This window comes from Orcinus orca, chromosome 6, assembly GCF_937001465.1.
Source record: "Orcinus orca chromosome 6, mOrcOrc1.1, whole genome shotgun sequence".
Classification (NCBI taxonomy): Eukaryota; Metazoa; Chordata; class Mammalia; order Artiodactyla; family Delphinidae; genus Orcinus; species Orcinus orca.
The window spans coordinates 7,853,042-7,871,888 of record NC_064564.1 but is presented as its reverse complement, the minus strand read 5'-3'; the positions used below and the strand labels follow the sequence as shown (position 1 = coordinate 7,871,888).

General features: G+C 51.4%; 1 protein-coding gene across 4 annotated transcripts in view; it reads left to right on the top strand.

Moving 5' to 3' along the window:
* The first annotated feature begins 2,259 nt into the window (after positions 1–2,259).
* MFAP3L (microfibril associated protein 3 like) overlaps positions 2,260–18,847 on the top strand; it is a 44,290-nt gene continuing 27,702 nt past the window's right edge. Inside the window, exon 1 of one of the 4 annotated variants that reach the window (XM_049711363.1) lies at positions 2,260–2,459. Coding sequence is in view for 1 of the 4 variants with exons in the window: in XM_033403586.2 (XP_033259477.1) it covers positions 2,718–2,904 (187 nt within the window). In the remaining 3 variants the exon portion in view is untranslated. Of the gene's footprint in view, positions 2,460–2,636; positions 2,905–18,847 lie in introns of those variants that run through there. The other 3 variants (XM_033403583.2, XM_033403586.2, XM_033403582.2) reach the window with 3 other exon arrangements.

The following is an 18,847-nucleotide window of genomic DNA, read 5'->3' as shown; positions in this document are numbered from 1 at the left end:
CCAATCAGGAGAGGCAGACAGGGGCCAGTTCATGCTTAAAAACTTGGACTTTCTCCTGAAGGCCGCAGGAATCCGTGTAAGGATTTTTCGCAGATATACTGAAATATAATTTGCTGAGAAAGAAAAGTGTGTGGAGGCAGAGGGAGGATCCTTCTGGAAGGTCGTTGCTCTGGGGTTGATGGGGAAGCTGACACGGCCCGAAAAGGGTGGTGCAGGTGGAGGGTCTGCATCCAGCGAGGTCTAAGGGCAGGGTGGACAGGCCAGCGACTAGCTGGATGACGGGGGAAAGCAAATGAGCGAATCTGGGATAACATCTATATGTGTGCTGCGCATAGCTAAGAAGAAGGGGGTACCGGTCACCAAGCTAGGACATGCAAGGGAGGAGCAACTACAGCTCGTGACTGCTGTTGGGGACATACCGGGTTCAAATTCTCACCCATCCTCTCCCAGGCTAGACTCTTCGCGGTGTGGACCTCCAAGGGGCCTGGGCGAGCTCAAGGGCAGGGCTCACGAGGCACGGGCAATGATGGAGCCTCACAGTTCACGAGAGGGAGGCGGGGGACCTCCGCACAAGGTAGGGCTCTGGGGAGCACCAGAGTAAGCCCCCCAGGAAATTGTTCCCCAGAGGGACCTTCACTACAGGGGGTGTCCCCAAGCACGCTGGCGCTGAACTAGGGCTGGACTAGGGGTGAGTGAAGCCGCCCTTGGAGGGAATCCCAATGAAACCGTGTAACTCAGAGTGGGACTTGAACCCATGGTGTTTTAACTGAGATCACACACCTGGTCTCAGGACTTAACGAAGCTCAGGTTCTTGACGTCTCAACACAGAAAGAATTCAGTGAGAGACAAAGTGATAGGTAAGAAGTGGATTTATTTAGAAACACACTCCACAGACAAGAGTGTGGGCCATCTCAGAGGCAAGAGCGGCACCAGGGCATAGGGTTGTCAGTTTTTATAGGGGTGGGTAATTTCATAGGGTAATGAGTGGAGGAGTATTCCAGCTATTTGGGGGGAGGGTGGCGATCTCCAGGAATTGGCCACCGCCTACTTTTTGACCTTTAGGGTCAGCCTTGGAACTGTCATGGCACCTGTGGGTTTGTCATTTAGCTGATGTGTTACAATGAGCCTATACTGAGGCTCAAGGTCTAGTGGATGCTGACTAGTCCGCCATCTTGGACCTAGCTGGTTGTAACCAGTTTATGTCATGTCCTCGGGCTATGTTTTCTTTTAAAGCTTGTGCCCTGCCCCTTTCCCTCATATTCCACCACCATGGCACCAAGCTTGGTGCGGCAGCGTCCCCCTCCCCAGACAGGAAACCCGCAAGACCCCACTCACCTGAAAGCATCTCTCTGGGTTCCTGAGTTTACTCCTCTCCTGCCTGTAGTCTCCTTTCCCTGGAGGCTCTCCATTCCCGTCTTCTCCTCCGAAACCGATGGCTAGCAGCAAGTTCCCACGCCCACCCAAGTGCATCCAAGGCGGCGCGAGTGCGCTCTGCAGGGTCCTGGAGAACGTGGAGTCTCAGAGGACGGAAGAACTGTCTGAAGAAAAAACGGACTCTAACACCGCGCAATGATCTGAGAGTGAGAACAAGGCCTTCATCTTCGAAAAGGCAGGTGAAAACTTCGTGTCCTCGTGCAGATGTCAAGGATGCTTATTAAATACGAGAAGAGAATGAAAGATTTGGGTTTCCTGAAAAAGAAACCAGCTGAAAGTTCTTCAGGTAATGAAACTAATGTTGAAATAGGATTTCTAATTCCACTCACTTGTGACCCAGACCCCCACACACACTCCGGCCCGCGGCCCGGCCGGGTACCTCGCACCTGCGCCGCCCCCGCGCAGCCCTACCGGAGGCCCGGCTGGGTCCACCTGGGCGCCCGACGCGGCCGCGAGCCGGCGAGCATGCTCAGTCGGATCCTGACCCATTTCTGCGGCCGGGCCCGCGGCGGGGGTCGGGGCGCTCCCCCGCGAAGCTCGCCGGGGACAGGGAGAGAGGAGGAGAGCGGAGCTGCGTCACCCCGCCCCCGGCAGCGCTCCCGCCTGGCGCCTACGGGCGCCTACCGGCTCCCGGGCGCCGTGGGAAATCTGCAGTTCCGGGTTTTCGCCGCAGCCCGAGGGGGCGGGGAGGGGCGGGGTCGGCAGGGGCGGGGGCAGCCCGAGAAGGAGCTGGGGGCTGGCCTGGCACCAAGCAGTCCCGCAGTCCGGAAAAGGGCAGCTTGCACTGCGGGACCGAGCCGCTCAACTTCTGCAGGCGCCTTAGAAAACCTGTCTTTCCTCACTGACAAAACACTACAGTGGTCACTAGAGAAAACTTAGAACCTCCAGATAGTCACAAAGGAGGAGAATAGAATCCCAAGCCCGCCGCTCAGAAGCCTCCGGTGGACGTCCCGCTCCTGAGGCTCCGCGCGCGGCGGGGGCGCTGCCGGCGCGGGCACCGCGGCCGCACGGGGGCCCTGCTCGGGGTAGGTCCGGGGTCACGGTCCCAGGGCGGGTCCCGAGCCCCACGTGCGGGAACCCGGGACCCACGCCGAGATGGCCGAGGCTGCAGCACGGCCGCGCGGGGCGGGCGCCGGCCGGGTACAGCTGGGCGCGGGGTCCAGTCGCGGGGCCGCGGGGACTGAGGAGCCGCCTCCCGGCCCTGGCCCCTCCCCCGCGGGCCGGCCCGCTGCCCCGCCCCGCCGCGCTGCCGAGAAGACCCGGCGACGACGCGCGCACTGGGCATGCTCCGCCCTGCCGCTCGGCCCCGCTGCGCTGCGGGTGGCTCCGCGCTCCCGCACACCGCAGCCCGCGCCGCCGCCAGCGCTGGGGCAGAGGCGGCCGCCGGGAGGCTGCGGGCATCGGCGCGGCTCCCGGGATGGCCATGGCTAGGGTCGCGCGGCGGCCGCCGGGGTGGCGAGGCGGCGTCAGGTTAGCCGGGCGCCGGTGGACGGGGGCGCGGGCGGCGGGGAGCCCAGCACCGCGTGTTGGCCGAGTCGCCACCGCCGGCAACGCGGCCGCGCAACTTTGGGGCTCTCGGGCTGGAGGGGCCCGCGGCCGGGGCTGCGCGCCGGGAGGCGCCCGGATCCCCGCGGCGGGCTCCTGGGTCGCAGAATGCTGCGGGATCCGGGAGCGGCGGGTCGGGAACACGGCGTCCCAGGCTTGTGCCATAGCCTTCCCACGGCTACAGGAGCGTGGTGTCCACAGCGCGCTGCCGAGGAGCCTCCCGGCCTCCGGGGAAAGGGGACGACAAGCCGCGGCGGGGCCCTCGCCGACTCCAGGTCGCCCGGGTCACCGGGCCTCAGTGTCCCCGGGACGGGGGGTGGCGGTGGTGCACTGTCCCGGGTCCGGCAGGCCCTGAGCGCGGGCTGCGCGTCCTGGTGCCGCAGCGGTGCGGGATCTGTGCGCGCCGCCAGCCGCCGCCTCCACTGGAGCTCTCGGAGTTTGTCGCATTTGACTCCATAGCAAGTTGACATCGAATTGCTTCATGGCGTGGAGTAGGTAAACGTGTTTCATCGGCTTAAAAAACGGAGTAATTGCAGAGCCGATTTATTTTAAGCTCGACCATTAACCGGCCTTCCCCTCCAAAAAACTTGAGCTTGCAAGTTGCAAGATTTTTAAAGAAAGCTAGCCAAAAAGAAAAAAAATGTATGCGGGTCCATTACCCGCTCATACTGTAGAAAATAATGTACTGTGGTTGAATGGTCATTGTTTTTAAGCATACTCGTTGCAGAAAGGTTGGGTTACTGTAGCCATCTATGTTGTCCGTTACTTTGGCTTTACGTTAAGCACTTGGAAGCGTAGCGTCGCAGAAGCGCAATTTTTTTTTGTAAAGTTTTCTCACTTTTGTTTCTAAAGGAAACACATTTTTTTCTCAGTTGCTACTATGCTGAACATAGTAAAATTGTTCAAGATGAAACGCAAGATGCAAGAAAATTTATTTTCAGAAGGGATTAAGTTAGAGCAATGTAGTTCTACTGGGCGTTTAACTTTTATGGAAAATGAAATTTGAAGGTCCCACCAACGTTTCTGTTGGTTCTTAAAACATTTAGTACCATTATCACCCTTAGGATTACTGGATTTTAGGAGCAATGCAAACAATCCTTTTCCTAGTGGGAACGAGTTCCACCTCTAACTAAAGCTCTAACTCTCAAGCCAGTTTCCATAAGTACCACTTAATGGGTTCAGTTGTTTTATTTATTAAGGTTATTACAAAACATCTGGTTTGCGTTCTTCATAGACCTAGACTTTTGAGGTGCATTTGCTCTTCACTGGGTTGTGAATAGCTTTTAATGTTTGTTCTTTCGTGAGATGGCTCCAGCTCTCATTCCAGATGCTCCAGACCATTTCCCCACGTGGGGTCTGTGTCGTGCCTGTACGTGACCGAGATGTAATAACAGGAGTGAAGTGTCCAGACAGTAAAAGCGGCAACATGATAACTCTTTCTGCAAATTAGGCCTGCAGTCCTCCATTTTAGCCAGAGTTTGGTTGGTGGTGTTCATTGCCCTAAATGTTTTTCTTAATATATTTATAGAAGAATTTAGAAGTTTGAAAAAAGCCCGACACAAATACTGAGAAATTGTGCTTCGCTTTTCTATAAAAATGCATCCAGTTCAAAATCTGCCGTGTGTACTACATGTATGTACAGCTTATCCGTTACGGCAGGGCCCATGTTCTCAGGCTCCATTCCTCAGTGGGTGTTCGGACCGTCTACCCTCACCCTTGGCTTTTTGCTGACCTGGAGGAAGCAGCTAGGCCTGAGTTTCTGCTTTGTGAATGTGAAGTTTGATACAGATCCGTAGCCCCCCCTCCCCTTGTGGATCTGAAAATCCTACCTATTTTATCAGTGTTAGGAAAGACAATGAAATTTAACAGAAGGCACATTTAAACACCACTCTTGGCTTTGGGAACTCCACATTCTGCTAACCTGAAACTAACAAAACCAACAGGAGTTAGGTTGAAGAGAGGTTTTATTACTGCTAATGAAGAAAAAACAGCAGAGTAGACTTTGTATTCAAAGTCGGAAACAGGTGATAATATTTCCTCTTTTGTACCTAACTGTTGGGTTCTTGCAGCTCAACTGCTGGGCACATAGATTTTACTTTTAATTCCATGTCTTTAGGTTTCTATAGTGCATAGTCCTATTAGTCACATTGGATATTCGTGGCAAACTATTGCCTTTAAAAGTACAGTTTTGCCCATTCACGAGACCGAAATTTATTCAATTCCTTGTTTGCCTTGCAATTTAAAGATTTGAGGCCATTTAAACTTTGCTTAATTTGAACTTTTTGTTCTATGCAAGAACTTCCAGATACTGAAATGTCAAACAAATACGTGGCAAAGTTGCTTTTAACCCCCAACAAAGTGCAGTCAGATTTGTTAGATGAGAATCATTTTCTTGGAATTCAGAAATAGTGTAAATAAGGTCACTTCCCTAATTCAGCATCTAACCAAGCATTTGGGATGTGGCTTGCCCTTTTCTAGCCAAGCCCAGGAGGACACTTGACAACACTTTGTGATCTGTGGCAAATCACTTTAAAGTCAGAAACAGCCTTAGATGCAAATGGTTGATTTTAAGTTTGCAGGAAGACCTCCCTGGAATCGTTAAAGGATTAAGGGGCTTGGTTGATTATGTGATAAGAACCAGTTAAGAGCTGTCAGAACTAGTTTCTAAGTTACACTCAGAAGTCCTGTGTGTTTATTGGTGTTGCCTCTGCCTGAGGCCTTTACTCATTAAAATATTCATTTTTCTTCCCCACAATCTTTTATAGTTAGGCCCCTAAGGCTGCAAAAATGAGTAAGACGCAGTGATGCACAGTCTAGTCAGAGAGGCAGGCTTGAGCACAAATAAACTGGAGTACAAAGTCAGTGCTGCCAGAGACGTGTCTTGGGTTGGAAGGGGAGGGGCCTCGTGAAAATAGTGACATTTCCGTAGGATCTTAAGGAATGCCTAAGGAATTGGATAGGAGTCTCCTACCAGGGAAGTCCAGGCAGACCACCATGATGGTAGTTAGGGTAATGCCCCCCCACCACCAAGATGTCCACTTCGGGACTGTGCAGACGTGGTTAAATGGAGGATCTGGAGATGGAGAGGTTATTCTGGATTATCCAGTGGGCCCCGCGTGATCGCAAGAGGGAAGCAGAGGTCAGTGTCAGATGCATGTGAGGAAGACTGGCTGGCCATTGCTAGCCTTGAAGATGAAGGGGCCAAGGAATGGGGGCAGCCTCTGGAAGCTGGTAAAGGCCAGGACACAGATGGCTGCCCCCCCAGCTTCCAGAAGGAGCACAGGCCTGCCAGCTCCTTGATTAGCCCATCCTGACCCATGTGGAACTTCTCACCCACAGAACTGAAAGATAACCAATGTGTGTATAAGTCAGTAAACGACTTGGTGCCTTCGAAAGGAGCCATAGAAAGGTCATCCAGCCATAGACAAAGAGCGGTTTGGTGTGATGGAGTCGGGCCGGGGCAGAGGAGTCTGGATTTCATCCTATTATAGATAAACGATGGGAAATCAACTGAAGATTTTTAAACAGGAGCATGTGATGGACAAACCGCTGCCAGTTTTCTCTTCCTGAAAAAGCAGTATACAGCTAAACCCCAGGTTTCACAGGGCAGTTCGACAAAGGGTGTGTAACTAGAGGTGGTCAGTGGCAGATGGGAGTCTGGAACCAGCGTGTCGTATAATTCAGTTCTCTCCGTTGATCTGAAATGACATTAGTACGCATGTGTGGAATTAAGAGCTTAAGAAGACTTGTGTTCACAACTAGTAATGCAGGAAGGACGTAGAAAGCAATGCAGGAAGGACGTAGAAAGTAGAGCAGAAGGGCGAGTCTCGTTTGGACTACTTTGTTTCTGTTCATTGCCCTCTTAACAGGCAGCTGCTCTGCTGCATACACACCCGTGCAGACCAGATGTGGGCGGGGACCTGGGGGAAAGTCAGGTTTAACATAGTTACCTTGAGAATGATGCCACGTCACCTGGGCCAGCTCTGACCAGTTGGTAGGAGCTGCTTGCCATGTCATGGGCTTGTACAGGCTCAGCTGGGAAATTCTGACAACCCGTCAGCAGTGTTTGCTGGGGGATGGGCAACAGCTACACTACCAGATGCCCTAACCTGTGGGTTTAAATATAAGAAATTCAGTCATTCTCTCCAAACATATTGTTCAGTCTCTTTTATGTACAAGGGCTTAATAGTGTATAAAAACATATGGTCTGGTTGAATTGACATCTCTGTGTGTCTGGAAAACCTCATCTGAAGAAATCTTCTACCTTAGTGTTACAGGAGTGGCTCCAAGTTGAAACCGAACTATATGTAGAAAAATTGGTAAGGGACAACAGATTTTTCAGACAACATGGTGCAGGAAGCCCTGCGTTGGCAAAATCCGATCCTGGGAACAACAGTAAGACTTGATGAAAACTTATCTTAATGAAAATGAAACTGTGGATCTATATTGTTTAGCTTCCGTTTGCAGAACTTTGTAAGATTTTTACCCATACTTCCTTACATAGTGATGCAATAACTATTTTCCGCTGTACAGGACAAGGTCGGTGTAAACCGTTCTATCTATCTTGAATCTCCTCTCCCTTGGGCTCTGGGATACGGGCCCCTCGTCCTCTGAGGGTCTGTCCTCCCTGGGTTCTAACCTTAGTCCTCTCATTTTGTGGCCCACTGTGTTCCTTCTGGGTGATTTATTTTTCCTCATGACTGCATCAGTCACCCACACGCCGATGTCCCCATATCTGTACCTTCAGATAAGCCTCTCTTATTCATTCACTGATTCATTCAGCAAATATTGATAACCTGAGAGCTTATAACCTAGCGGAGGGATGGATGTGCACAAAGACGGTTACAGTGAAAATACGAAGTTCTGGGTGAAGGTTGGTGAGAAAAGGGGTGTCGGGGGCTACCTGGGCAGTCCTGGTTGGCTTTGAACTTGAAGGCTGAGTAGGGGTTTGCCAGATGTGTGAGAATATGGAAGGAAGCACGGTGCAGAGGTGCCAAGGGAGCTCCAGGGATGAGGTTACACAGGCAGGCGGGAGTCAGAGCATGAAGGATCACGTGTGTCCTGCCATGGACTTGAGATGTACGCTGGTGGCGGGATGAAGACCTGGAATACGTCTGAATCGGATCTCTCAGAGTCAGCCCACTTCAGCAGCCACTTGGTTTGTGGATTGCAGGCAGGCAGGACTCGAGGCAGGTCAGCCAGGACGGGGCCCATCAGAGTGACGTGGGAGAAAGAAAGAAGGGATTAATTCCCTGGTGGTTGTCCAGCTTCTGGACAGAAGCCTCTGGGGCTTGCCAATGAGACTGAGAGGAAGTCGCTGTGGGTGGACTTCCTAATTCTGGATTTAGAAGGTAACTCTTTGAGAAGCTGGGCTGAAGTTGTCTTTGTCATCAGTGGGAAAGAAGAAGCTTGCTGAGCAGATATTTAGATATCATCCCAACCCTTTCCTTCCATTGAGGATTTGAGTTGGCTGAGGGCTCGAGGAAGACTGGAAGGGAAGAGATTGCTCCTTAAAAAAAAAAAAGAATCAGTGGATCGGAGTAGTTACCCATTGACAGCGCTGGAGGTGGCAGGCTGGATTCATTAAAGCAGTAGGTCTCCTAGACAAGACGGGATGTGCCTGTTCCCACGTCTGTACCTTTCTGTACCCTCTCGAAACTAGCGAGAGCTCTGTGATATTTGTGGCAGTGGGGACCATCCCAAGTTGGCCAGCTAACCCCTTTCTCCCCTGCAAAGAGGAGGGGGGTAGGTAGGTGTACAGCCACTGTGCTTTCTTAAAGGTGCAGAGCCCACTTTCTCTGGTCCTCTGCAGGAGAAGGTATTGGAGTGAAGACTGACCGCATTAGTGTTGGCCTCCCACCCAGTCCTTCCTTCTGGGTCTTCACACCCTGGGATGGCCCGTGGGGTGGCTTAAACTTCCAGCAGCCATGGAGCTGTGCTTGCTTCTCAGATGCTGTTGTTAGTTTCATCTTGTAGATTTCTGCTGCGATGCTAAAGACCACACTGGGCTGCACTGCCCTGTCACTAGATGTGCTGGAGGGAAGGGTTTTGTCCTTCAGGGTTTGGACAGCCCTAGATGACTTGGTGTCTGAGTGAGTCTAGCTCTTGTTAGACTCCCCAAAGGTAACACGGCTTTCTCCATTTTAAAACACTTCTGAGGAACTTGAAATTAATTTCCAGAAAATATCTGAGCATTACCAGTCCTTTACCTGACTGGGGGCTGGGCATTTCTCCCTGTACATCGGACCCCAGGACCTATACTGGACTTGATTCCCTCCTGCCTTTGTAGGGCATCCATCCCTTCCTCCAGATTTTGGCTGTCTCCCCTCCTTCTTTCACTGGGGTAATGGATCTCTGTCGCAAAGTCCTCTTTGTCGTTGCTCCTAAGACGCCCTGGAGGCCCTCTTATTAAGTAGAACTTCTGGAGGAGTGCCCTGATGTGCCAGCGTTCTTGAGATGAGCACACACAGCAGATCCACGGCCTGAGTCCTGCTGAAACATACTGTAGTGAAGGGTTTTGTTTTTAATTGGGAGGCCGTGCTTTATTTCCACCCCTACTTGCTAAACTAAGCCGTTACTCCTGCTGGGGAAACTGTCCTGTCTCCTTTACTCACCCTTCAAGACTTGGCCAGTCCCAGTGACCATTCTTTGACCTTTCCAGCTGGCCCTCATCTGAATTTCTGTGGTATTTACCCAGTAGTGCTTAATTAATGATGTATCATTTTGTATACAGGTTATCACCAAGATTGTAAGCACCTTTAGGGTAAAGACCTGGTCTTAAAAAGTTTTTTTAAGCCCCACAGCAGTTGGAACTGAAGTGATACTAGTGGCCTCTTAAATACTTGGAGTTCCCCTTCATTGGGATGACTGAGTCCTAATTGTTTTTATCACCCAGATGAATCTGACTGCCCCACTGAGAGATCGTTGAGAACACCCAGAGCGTGTGCCCAGCCTAGCAGGGCCTTCTCCCGTCAGAGCTGAGAGAAAAGCAAAGCTTCCTTCAGAGATGCTGCATGGAAACCACTGAAGCCACATTTCCAACTTCCTTCTGGTGTTTTTGTTAAGATGATTTTCCATAGTGCCACACTGAAACCCACTTAAATTGGGGGGAGGACTGACCTTAGGATATATGCATTAAGCTCAGCTAGAAGATTATTCCGGTCCAACTGAATTTTGAAAAGTATTGCCCTATGCACAGAATTTTAAAATAATAATAATTCTTTAAATAATACATAATCACAGTATTTTTAAATTATCATTTTAAAATAACAGTTATGACAGTTTGGATGTTAGTGGCATTTAGCCAGTTTGCCGGGGCTGTGGTGTCCACTCCCAGGTCACCGTGGGCAGGCGAAAGGAGCCCTTTGGGTGGGCCCTGGGGTGATGTGGTCCTGGAGGGGCTTCCATGCACAGGTTGGCGGCTTGGCCTCTGCCTCTTCGGCTGTCATCGTAGACAGATCTGCGTGGTCCTTCCCCACGTCATAGGCTCGTGGCAAGGCGAGGCCGAGTAACGTCCTCGGGTGTGTCTTGTAAACCATAAATGCTAGGTGAGTATAAGGGATGTTGCCTTCATGCTGTTAATAAGAATGAAATCAAGCAGAGTGTGAATTCAGAATCTCTTCTGACCTGTTTTTCCTGACATCCAGTTCTCAGAGAGTCTAGTAAGAACACTCGTGTGATTCGGAAACACGGTCGTACAATTACACTTTGTGAAAATGGGCTGGTAAAGGAGGGAGAAAGAAAAGGATTTTAACTACTCTCTGCAGTTACTGAGCATATTTTCTCAAATAGATGAGATTTTATCCTGATGAAAGAAGAAACCCTGGGTGATCCAGTTCCTCTGCGGTGACTCTGAATGGCCTTCATCAGACACCAGCAAGACCAGGAATGAGGGATGGTTTTGACGCTGTGAAATATAAGTTCCATTTCAGCAGCCATAGGAATGTACATGTCAGGTGTAGAAGAGAGTCACGTAAACCTCACTCACCTCGCAGGCCCGAGTCCTCCAACGGCGGATCCTGTGGCCCCCATGGTCCCCGCCCAGGTCCTGGGCCTCTGCTCCCAGGTCCACGTGGTAGCACCTGCCTCTCCTGCAAGGGAAGGTTGTGCTGTGAAGACTGAGCTCTGGGGAAACCTTGGTTTATGTTTTAAAGTTAGGTTTGTGGTAAAGAATGGACACAGTTACCTAGAATTCCTAAGAAATGGGTGGAATTTGGAGGAAAGCAGGGCCAGTGTGGATGCCCAGTGAGTTAGTCAGCTGTTTAAAGGAAAGGACCCAGAGGGGTTTAAGCTCACCCAGTGGGTAGCCAGGTGCTTGCCCTGAGGGGGGCGGCAACCCACGTGACCACGAACCACCCTCGTCTGGGACAGAAGCCCAGCCCCCGGGAGAGGGAGGGGGGAGCACACCGACTCACATCACACAAGGGGAAGGTGCTGACGAGGTGACATTTGAGAGTCAGAATGGGGGTGTGCAGGAGCCTTGCCGGCATCCCAGGGGCTCGGACCTGAGGAAGGAATGGCGCGGGCGGCTTGCCGCGAGCCTGGCGTCTTCCGGGGTTAGCGGAGCCCAGGTGGCTGGCAGGGAGCGAGAGGGGCAAAAAGGTCAGAAATTGAGGCTGGGAGGCAGCCAGTGAGCAGATATTGTAGTGGCCATGGGAAGGCCCTCTGGCTTTATTTTTTTCTTTTTATAAATTTATTTACTGATTTTTGGCTGCGTTGGGTTTTTGTTGCCATGCGCGGGCTTTCTCTAGTTGCGGCGAGCGGGGGCTACTCTTCGCTGTGGTGCGCAGGCTTCTCATTGCGGTGGCGTCTCTTGTTGCAGAGCACGGGCTCTAGGCGTGCGGGCTTCAGTAGTTGTGGCATGTGGGCTCAGTAGTTGTGGCTCACAGGCTCTAGAGTGCAGGCTCAGTAGGTGTGGCTCACAGGCTTAGCTGCTCCGCGGTGTGTGGAATCTTCCCCGACCAGGGCTCAAACCCGTGTCCCCTGCGTTGGCCGGCGGATTCTTAACCACTGCGCCACCAGGGAAGTCCCGGCCCTCTGGCTTTTACCCTTCAGTGAGGAGCCCTGGGAAATGTGCATTGCGCTAACTAAAGAGTGTTCCTGGTGTGTTTTCCTTGAGGCCTCCCCATGCACAGGCCACTACCAGACATTTACAAAAGTACGTAATGAACGCCTGGTGCCCAGGATGGCGGCAGGTATTTGAGCACCAACCACACCTTTCTGTAGTTCACATAGAATTTACAGAGAATTTGTCCGGTCACAGCATCGCCAGGATAACAGTGATACCCCCAAGTTGCAAGAGCAGTTGCAGGGCCTCTCTGTCAAGCATTAGCAAGCAAAATGGAGCTGGCAGGGCCCGGGCAGGGGCACAGCAGGGGCTAACTCCGTGGTGGGCCTTGGTCTGAAGAGGGGGCGCTGGGTGGTGTGGCCACGGCACCTGGGTCCTCACCGCCGTCCACGCGAGCAGTGACGCTCTGTGGTGGCGCTGAGCTCGCCAGGGGTGGGGCTGAGGGAGAGCCCTGACCCTGCTGCGGGAGGAGGGTCCCTTCCCGCAGCCCCCAGCCACCCCATCCCGCCTGCGCATACAGGCGCCGCTAGGGACCCGAGCTGCTTCCCCTCTGTGTTGAGGTGAGGCATCTGGAGGGTGTGGATGGAGGTCTAAAGGGTTCAGGAGCTGGCGCCCTGTTGTACAGGATGGTGGGAACACTCAGGAAGGTGCATCCCCGGCAAAGGACAAGTCCCCACGTGCTGTGTGGTACCCAGGCCACTTCCTGGCCATCCACCAAGTCCTGGACAGCTGGCAACCTGGTGCTCTGCCCTGACTGTTCCCTGCAGGGGGGCCTTGGTCTGGACACAGACACCTCCCTGTTCCTTCCCTCCACAGCTCAGCCACACCCCTGCTCGTTGCGGTACAGGATGGTGGATTTGGAGGAGAAATAATCAGTCATCCCTTAGGGATGGCTTCTGTGGAAAAGGGCCCCCCTCAGTGCGCACAGTGCCTCACCCTTGGCAGTTGGGAGGTGGTCTGTGTACAGGCAGGTGAGGTTGAGAAAGGGGCTTTCACTGCCACGGCCTTAAGTGTTTACAGCGTGTGCCAGAATCCGCGAGAAAATCTAAACTCGCAATCGCGTCGGGCCTAAACATCATATTTAGGAAGCAGGTTAAGAATATTGGTCTCTGATTTTGGCAGCTGGGGTTGGGGGGGCGGATTGCCCCTCTGTCCAGGCAGAACGCTGGCCTTGCAGGCAGGCAGCCGGGGGTCAGCGTGTCCATCCAACATCGCCCCAAGACGTCGAATCCTCTGGCCACTTTTCCAGGCCGGCCTGTTGATGCGTCCAGGCTCCCATACGCCCACCAGCTCCTGTCTGGCTTCGCTCTGGACAGAGGAGCTTATGCATGAAATACATCAAGAGCGTCTCGGGAAACGGGCTTGCAATGAAATTAAAACAAGAATTGAAGGTTGGCTGAAGTTGTGCTGTAGGTTAGCCCGTAAGAGAAATTAACTGCACTAGGGTGAAAATATGTATCTCCCTATATACACGTTCCAAAGAGTAGGGAGGATGTTTGGAAAGGACAGTCTTTTTAAGTGGTGTTGGGAGTTGCTGGACAACATATCTAGTGGTAGAGGCGGGCAGAGAAAGACAAGCAGCCCCAGGTGCTTCTGGACCAGCTTTAGGGCCCGTATAGGATCTGATCATCAGAGTTTCAAAGGTAAGAGAAAAGTGCCAACACAGCATCCTCACCTTTTATCTGCATCGTGATGTGTTTCAGGCACAGGTTTGGTAGCACAAAGGCACCGTCCGCCAGTGTATGTGTCCCATCTGTATTCAGTTCCCAGGTTTAGCTTACTCCTTGGACCGTCAGATTCCTGAGGAAGTATCTCTCTGATCAATTAAGAATTTACATTAATTGGGCCCAAAAGTATTTTAGCCTATTCATTTAGAATGACAGTTAGAAGACGTTAACTACACCCTAAAACATCAATAAGCTCTTCTAAAAGATACGCTTGTGATTAGAATAGTCCTCTGTGCCTGTCTCAACTGCTAGAACAATGAAAAATCGCCTTTACGGAATGAGATGTTTTAACGTGATATCAGGCCTGACATGGACGTGACGTTGTATCCTGGTTTGAAGCCAATAAATTGTGTGACCCTAGGCCAGTTGCTTACCTTCTTTGGTCTCCCTTTCTCATCTTGTGTTAAAAAAAAACGCCTTTGAGAAGAGACACCCAGGTTCTTCCAGATCTACACCTCTTGTTCTGTGAACAAACCCATGCGATGGGACCATTTTTATCTCACCTGACAATAGTCATTGTCTGTAGAGGGAAGCCTTTAATACTCTTCTTTTTCTCTTTCTCCTTTTCTAACCATTATATTTATGAGAGCTTTATCTTACATGATTCTTACTTTTAACCAGAAAAACGTACCCTGTGAGAAAACTGTGTTGAAGCCTCAAGAAGGGTTTCTTCACACGACGCACCCATAGAAAGTAACCTATTACTCAGATGGCATCTCTGGGCCTGTCATTCATTGTTAGGTTTGAAAAACAGTGATTTAAAACAGATCCGTTTTTGAAAAGTAGGTGCCTTTTGTGTATCAGAAAAATAGAGGCCTGAACATCAGTGTAGTTGATAAAGTAGGAATGAGACCTTTTGTCCTCGCTCCTTCTGAATTGTGCAGTGAGCTTGCCGACCTTGTCTGGAGGTCACTCCCCCCATTACCTGTGGGCGCGCCCCATCCTTGGTGTTACAGGCCCCCACCCCTTGTTATCCGGGCACTCTGCCTTTCCAGCCCCCCGCCTTATGCACGTCACCAGTGATGCCTAACGCACACCTTTCCCCGAGTGTGTTGGGTCCTCTCTAATCACCATTTCCTCTTATAGGGTCAGCTTCTGGCCCCGGCCCCCTTGGTGGACTCCTTTGTAATTAAACCGCTGGGTCACTTCTTGGAAGAAAGGTCTTCCTGGGCCCTCTGCCGCTTGGGTCTCCTGTCCTGTACCATGTGGATCGACCCCTCTCTGATGGGGCGGTTGCCACGCTGTCCTGTAATTATTGATTGACTTTGTCCTCCTACTTGACTCTTGGGTGACAGGGGTGAGGACCGTGTCTTCCCTGTGTGTTCCACACCCCGGCAGTGTGCCTCGCGCAGGGAATCTTCTCAGTTAAAGTGTGGTTTGGATTGGTGCTCGGTGCTTCTGAACGTCACCTAAACAGGATGCTCTTCATGCTTTCATGTAACTGTCACCATCTGAGTCAAGAGTTACCTTTGTGTGGTTAGAGACATCAGGAGTCCTGCACAGACAGATTCTAGGACACATGTCGGGAAGAAAGAAGGCCCAGATGAACCTCTTTCTGTAGCGCAACTTTGGACATTGAGATAGAACTTAGCTCATTTAGAGCTTAAATGATGTGATGCTGGGCTACAGTCACCGTGGCAGGAACGTGCTTCTTCCACAAAGCTCTTCATCTTTGACTTTGGATTCCCGTAGCCCATGTTCAGACATCACCTTAACTACCTAAAAACTCAAGTTAGGGGAGAAAGAATGGCCTGGTAGAATTTTGTCATTTTTCTTTAACATTGCAAAAGAAAATCTTTTTTAAACCATGTTTGTAAAACAGGTTAGCATAGGTAGTTTTCATGGATTATGATGCATGGGAAAGGAAGTTGCAGAAAGATATCTGTAGGGTGGCCGCAGCTGGCTACCACTTTTGAACGTTAGCATCTACGATGTAATGAGCACGTCAGGCCCTGTCCATTCCACCGGAAGTTGAGATTTCTCACCTCGCCTGATGAGTAGGGACCTATCAAGATTGTGTCTTATCTAAAAGGTGGCCCCTGTGCCCGTCACATCATTTACGCACAAATGAAAAATGGTGATAACTCTTCGTAGATTTTGTGACAAAACCCCATTCTGTGAAGTATAAAATTATTCATCACAGTTGATGGGGAAATGCCAGCACGAATACTGCCAAGAAAAAACAATCCCGTACGTTCATGTAGTTCAAAACACCCTGAAACAAGAGGCCCTTTTCCTTCCAACTCCAGAAATTCATGGTCAGTAGTCATGTTTTATTATAGGTGCAGAGATAGCAAATAAGCCTCCACAAAGCATTTTATTAAAATGCTTTTAGATAAGATGCAATTGTTGGAAAGTAAGAAAGGGGTCAAGTTAAAGAAAGGACATTTGATACTTGCTAAGCGTTTTCTCTCTTGTTTCATTCATTTAAAAAAAAAAAAAAAAGTCAAGTATTCTGTGAACGTTTTCCCAAAGGCCCTGAGCAAACATGTGAACCTTAACAATTTGTCCATTGTGGCTGTCTCTAAACCCCGGTTTGGGAATCTGTGGCCTTCGTTGTTGTATTTTGCAGGACTGCGTTTTAAGCCGCCGGATTACAGTCCTCGTGGTTAATTCTACAGTGGCTGAAATGTCTTTCCCAGCGTGACAGTGTTATCAACTGAACTTGTCACGATGCTGTCTGCAGAGTCCGACAGGCTGAACAAAGTACGTTTGTAGAACATTTCCCCAGCGTTCAGAGGGACGCGATGTCTTTGTGTTTTTCTTGCACCTCCCTCCTCTTGAGCAGGTGCCGGTGGATCCCACCCCAGCGTGGCCACAGGGCAGGTATGGGAGGGAAGCAGGACCGTGGGCGGCCGAGATGGAGGAAACTCTGCAGAACTGCGCCGAGTTCCTGCCCTCCACGCGTTCTCCTTGTTACCGAGCGGATGTTTCCCCAGCACGGAACTGGGAAAAGGCAAGGGCCTGGGTGGGAGGGGTGTCAGGAGGCTGGCACAAGCTGCATCTGCCCCGGGATCGGCGGTGGGACTCCTGGAGGTGGGGAGGGGAGCTGGGCTGGGCCTGGATGCGGCCAACAGCCACTCCCAGTCTCCCGGCACCTGCACAGCGCATTGAATTTACCTGTCTCTCTCCACAAGGGATTGTAAGCGGACATGGCCTGTGGCTTGTTGGGTTCCTAGCTCTCCCAACGCCCCCTGCCGCCCCCAAGCGCCTGGCGGTGTGCCCAACACATAATAAATACTTTTTTGAGAATCCGAACTGAAAGGGCATGGCGTGAGACACGGTGAATTCTTACCAAAGCCTGTTAATTCGTCAGTGCGCATTTTCAAAAATGAGTGCTTTCTTTTCAAAAATGAGCGTTCACAGAGAGTTTTAGAGTACAAACGCTTGGCTTCCAAACAGCGCATAGGCGACGTGTTCTGCTTTCGAAGCACCCCAGTGACTTTTCAGATGGAAAAGGAGGGGAGGGATGAGTCAGCTCTCCAACGTGCCCGCAGCAGAGGGGAAGCCTCTCCCCTCACCTGGTCAGGCCTCTAAGCGAGCTAGTGCCGTTTCAGAGCAGTCGCTGTGTGTCCAGCCCAGAACACCCACTGACGTGATTAAAAGATGACAGCACAGCCGTCTCGCCTTCTCTTTGTCCTGGCTGGCACAGCGTGTTGGAAAGTAGAAACCATGTGGCCAGCCTTTGTTTGAAAGCAGCTCTGATTTACACACCTTAAAACCCACTGTGGGGCTTCCCTGGTGGCGCAGTGGTTGAGGGTCCGCCTGCCGATGCGGGGGGCGCGGGTTCGTGCCCCGGTCTGGGAGGATCCCACGTGCCGCGGAGCGGCTGGGCCCGTGAGCCATGGCCGCTGAGCCTGCGCGTCCGGAGCCTGTGCTCCACAACGGGAGAGGCCACAGCAGTGAGAGGCCCGCGAACCGCAAAAAAAAAAAAACCACTGTGATCTCCCATTTGCTGCATTCTCCCTAGTTGTGGGAAAAAAGGTCACAGTGTATTTACTGCACATATTTATGAGAACCTGTCTCGCTCACCGACTTGTTTCTGATCCTCCCTGAGGTCCTTGGTCGGGCGTCTGCCCCGGCCTCATGCCAGGGAGTGAGTGTCCCCAGGTGCTCGCTGCCCACAGAGCTCATGCTTCTCAGACCTGAGTCCCACCAAAGGAACCAGTGCCAGGAACCATTTGTCATGACTTCTGGTGGTGGGATGGTAGTCATAATGTATTCAGCAAAACCAAAGACAAGGTGTGGTAACAACCTGAAATAAGAATAAACTCGAGAAGCGTAGTTTCAGTAAAGGATGCTTTATATGCTGTATTAGTAGTTTTTATTTTTCAAGCTGAGCAATGCATGCTTGATGTATATTTGATCATGAATCCTTGTAACAGTCCTTACGTGGTAAGTCCTAGGCCGGAACCACCCAGGCCGTCGGGGTGGTTGGATCCGGGTGGGATCCCAGTCGCTCTCAAACCTGAGGCCGTGCTCTTAAGCGTTCTGTATGGCGCAGGTCAGCTTTCCTGCTAAAAGGAAACCACAAGATGAGCCCAAGTATAGAAAACCATTGACAGAGCCACGGCAGGGTGTCTGTCATGCTCCTCGGCCCTACAATTCCTACTGGGAAGTCGTTTGTGGGCCGCCTTGGGCAGGAAGGCACCCGGCCCCGTGGGGTGTATGTGTGGAAGGCTGTAGCTCTAAGAAAACCCGTGTCTTTCCGACTGAAGAAGTCTGTGGTCTGAGGCTGCTTTATCACCCCTGGTACTTCTTCAGTACCAGGGGTACTGCTTTTGCAGACAGATTCATTCGTTCAGCAATCCGTTGGGCATGTCAAGTGTCAGGGACAATTTCAGACTCTGTAGATACCAAGAAAGTTGAGGCAGACAGTACGGTCAGGATGACATCGGACTCAGGGCAGGCATTGGCACTAGTGGAACAGCAGGAAGAGTTTAGTAATAGAGTCACTGTGTTTGAGACCCAGTCCGCTGAGAGAGGATGGTCTTTTCTACAGGTGGTGCAGAAATGGCTGGATGTCTGTGTGGGGAGATCCCTCCCTCACGCCGTACACAGAAGTAACTGGAAT